Here is a 2,591-nt window from a genome sequence, read left to right as displayed (position 1 = left end):
GAGAGAGAGAGAGAGAGAGAGAGAGAGAGAGAGAGAGAGAGAAGGAGATGCCAAAGCCAAATGTTTGCAACTGTCTAAAAAACAACAGTCTTTTATGCAAAACTGTGGCCTCCGTCTTTTTATTTGTTTTCAATTTGTATCTGCTCCGTTTTTTTGACTCTCTCTGTGAACTGGTAATTCCACTTACCCTCCGGCAGACACAACACACACACACCCTCCCCCCTAGCACATAAACACACAGATGCAAAAATTACACTTAAGTTTGAATGCAAATCTTGAGTGTTGTATTAGGCTTATGTGAAATGAACTTTTTGAAAATTAAATTGATTTGATTGAGCTTATTTTTTTTGAGTTTTTTTCAGATTCAGACTACAGAGCGACTATGAGAATGTGAACAGTTGTGTGTGACTGCACGTGACTGCGCATGAGAGAGAGAGAGAGATCAGACAGACGGAGGGAAGGAAACTGCTCTGTTTGGTCAACTCAGTCAGCGCTTTAGCAATGTTACGGCCAATTTAGAGCCCCTAAAGCATTCTCTGCGTGTGAGGTAGTGTGCGTATGTGTGTACCGACAAAAGTGGACAAAGACACACACACACACACATATACACACAAGTTCAATAAGGGCGGGCCAGTCAACAGTCAACCTTTATCGTTCTAAAACTATACTGACAAAATAAAGGGACTGTGGGAGAAGTTACATACAGGAACAATAAAAAAAATCTTGTGGGCACAGCAATAGCAAGACGATGATGTTCTTGTGTCTGGCTAATCTCAAGTACACACACACAAGCTTACACACACTCGCGCAAGCACATGCACACACCTCCAAGCAGGGGGCTTAGTGGCATATTTTACTTATTATCCAAATGAGTACCTTCCACAAACCCACCAATCAGGTTTCCTCTTATCTTTTATTGGCTGATTAACTTAACAGGCTTCACATGCAGCATTGGGTACGGGCCTGTGTGTGTGTGTGTGTGTGTGTGTGTGTGTGTGTGTGCGCGCACATACCTTGCTGCAGAGACTGCATGGCGGCGGTGGGCTGCAGTGGGACCAGGCCTTGTCTCTGGAGGTTGAGGATGTGCTGCTGCTGAAGCTGCTGCATCTGGATCAGCTGCTGCTGGAAGGCCAACTGCTTACTACCTAACTGCTGGGCACAAGAAGACAGAGGTTAGAAAAGGTTTTCAAGTTTTGTATTATTTGCATCTTCAACCAGATCTTTATCCAGTTTTTTTTTGGTTTAAGGTATTTGTCCAAAATGTGTATTAATAAGCCCTCTGCTAATTTTGGCACAACATGTCAAATCATGACAGAACACCTGCAGATATCTGCTTGCACCCATTAAAAACTCTGACAAGAATCACATTTTGGGAAAGTGTCACATTTGTTAAAAGTAGTTTTGAACTAAATGCCAGATTTAGACAGCTGCCCTTGATTTTGTTTTTTCTCTTTTACATCTGAAAGGAAGCCCTTCCCTGTTCTGTTATTATGATTTCAATTGGTCTGCTTGTCCCAGTACACCATTCAGTCTCAACAAATTAAAGTATAAAGTCAACTAACACCATATAAAATAAATAAAAGTCCTGTATTAAAAGGAAGAAAAGCCCAGAGCCAAGCTGTGAGGACCCTGAGGATGAAGAGAAGGAGGGAGGTTGAAGTGAGAGTGGGAGAGACTACATGGCGATAAAGTCGGTGTGTGTTACGGTGATAAATGTCCCCTTTCCTGCCCTCCCAGTCTGGGGCAAACCTGGCCTGTGCTGCGCTGTTTGAAGTCCCACCCGACCAACCCCCGAGAGAGATGGACTTTATCTGTTACAGATAACTACTGGAGAGGAAAAATAAATAAATACAACTTGAGGAACTGCTCATTGTGTGTGCATGTGTGTGTGTGTGTGTGTGTAAGTGAGAGAGAGTGGCAGCCGGGAACTCTTTGAACAGAGAGGATCTCACAGGAAGGGCATATAGGTCACTTCCTTTCAGACTTGGTGCCTGGGGAGAAGAAGTGTGATGGCAGTGTGTTTGTGTGTGAGAGTTAGGGAGAGTTGTGTCGGTTAGGGAGGTGTGAGGGGGTGCAGACGAGTAAGTACAACAACTATTAAGAAAAACAGAGACGAGTGAAAAAGGGGGAAAACTCATTTTTCCCAATTGTTGACTGTATTTTCTGGATATTTGTGGCTACAAGGAATGAATCCAAAATAAACGAAAAGTGGGGACACTTCTAGAACCACAGAAAAACATTTCAGGGGACCCAGAATTTTTTGTACTCCTTTGACCAGCGCAAACTTTGTCAAAGGCAAGAGATGTTGTGGTCGCAGACACAATCTCTGTCATGCTTACATGATTCAGTTCTTTGACGTGAACTGACAAATTCTCATTTGCTGCAATAAACGGTCTATCATGATCAGAATGTCCTTACTGAACCGTTTCCTCCCGTCTTGCTCTTTTCCCTCTCTTTCCAGCCCTCCTGCCCCTCCTTTTCTACTTGTCTGTCCATTTTATATCCTCCACTCCCCCCCTCCTCTGTCTCTCATTCCCTCCTGAGATATGGCTACGGTTCTTTAAAACACACATTGTGTGTGTGTGTGTGTG

The 2,591-nt window shown here is 43.5% G+C and overlaps 1 protein-coding gene across 1 annotated transcript in view; it reads right to left on the bottom strand.

The window, feature by feature from the left end:
- foxp4 (forkhead box P4) overlaps positions 1-2,591 on the bottom strand; it is an 85,220-nt gene that overhangs the window by 22,749 nt on the left and 59,880 nt on the right. The window contains 1 exon segment of the mRNA XM_031848473.1: positions 1,014-1,161. Within this exon segment, the coding sequence (XP_031704333.1) occupies positions 1,014-1,161 (148 nt within the window).

The sequence above is a fragment of the Anarrhichthys ocellatus genome, unplaced genomic scaffold, assembly GCF_004355925.1.
Source record: "Anarrhichthys ocellatus isolate YVR2014 unplaced genomic scaffold, GSC_Weel_1.0 scaffold1, whole genome shotgun sequence".
Lineage (NCBI taxonomy): Eukaryota > Metazoa > Chordata > Actinopteri > Perciformes > Anarhichadidae > Anarrhichthys > Anarrhichthys ocellatus.
Note: the sequence above shows the minus strand (reverse complement) of the source record. Positions and strands in the feature narration are given on the sequence as shown.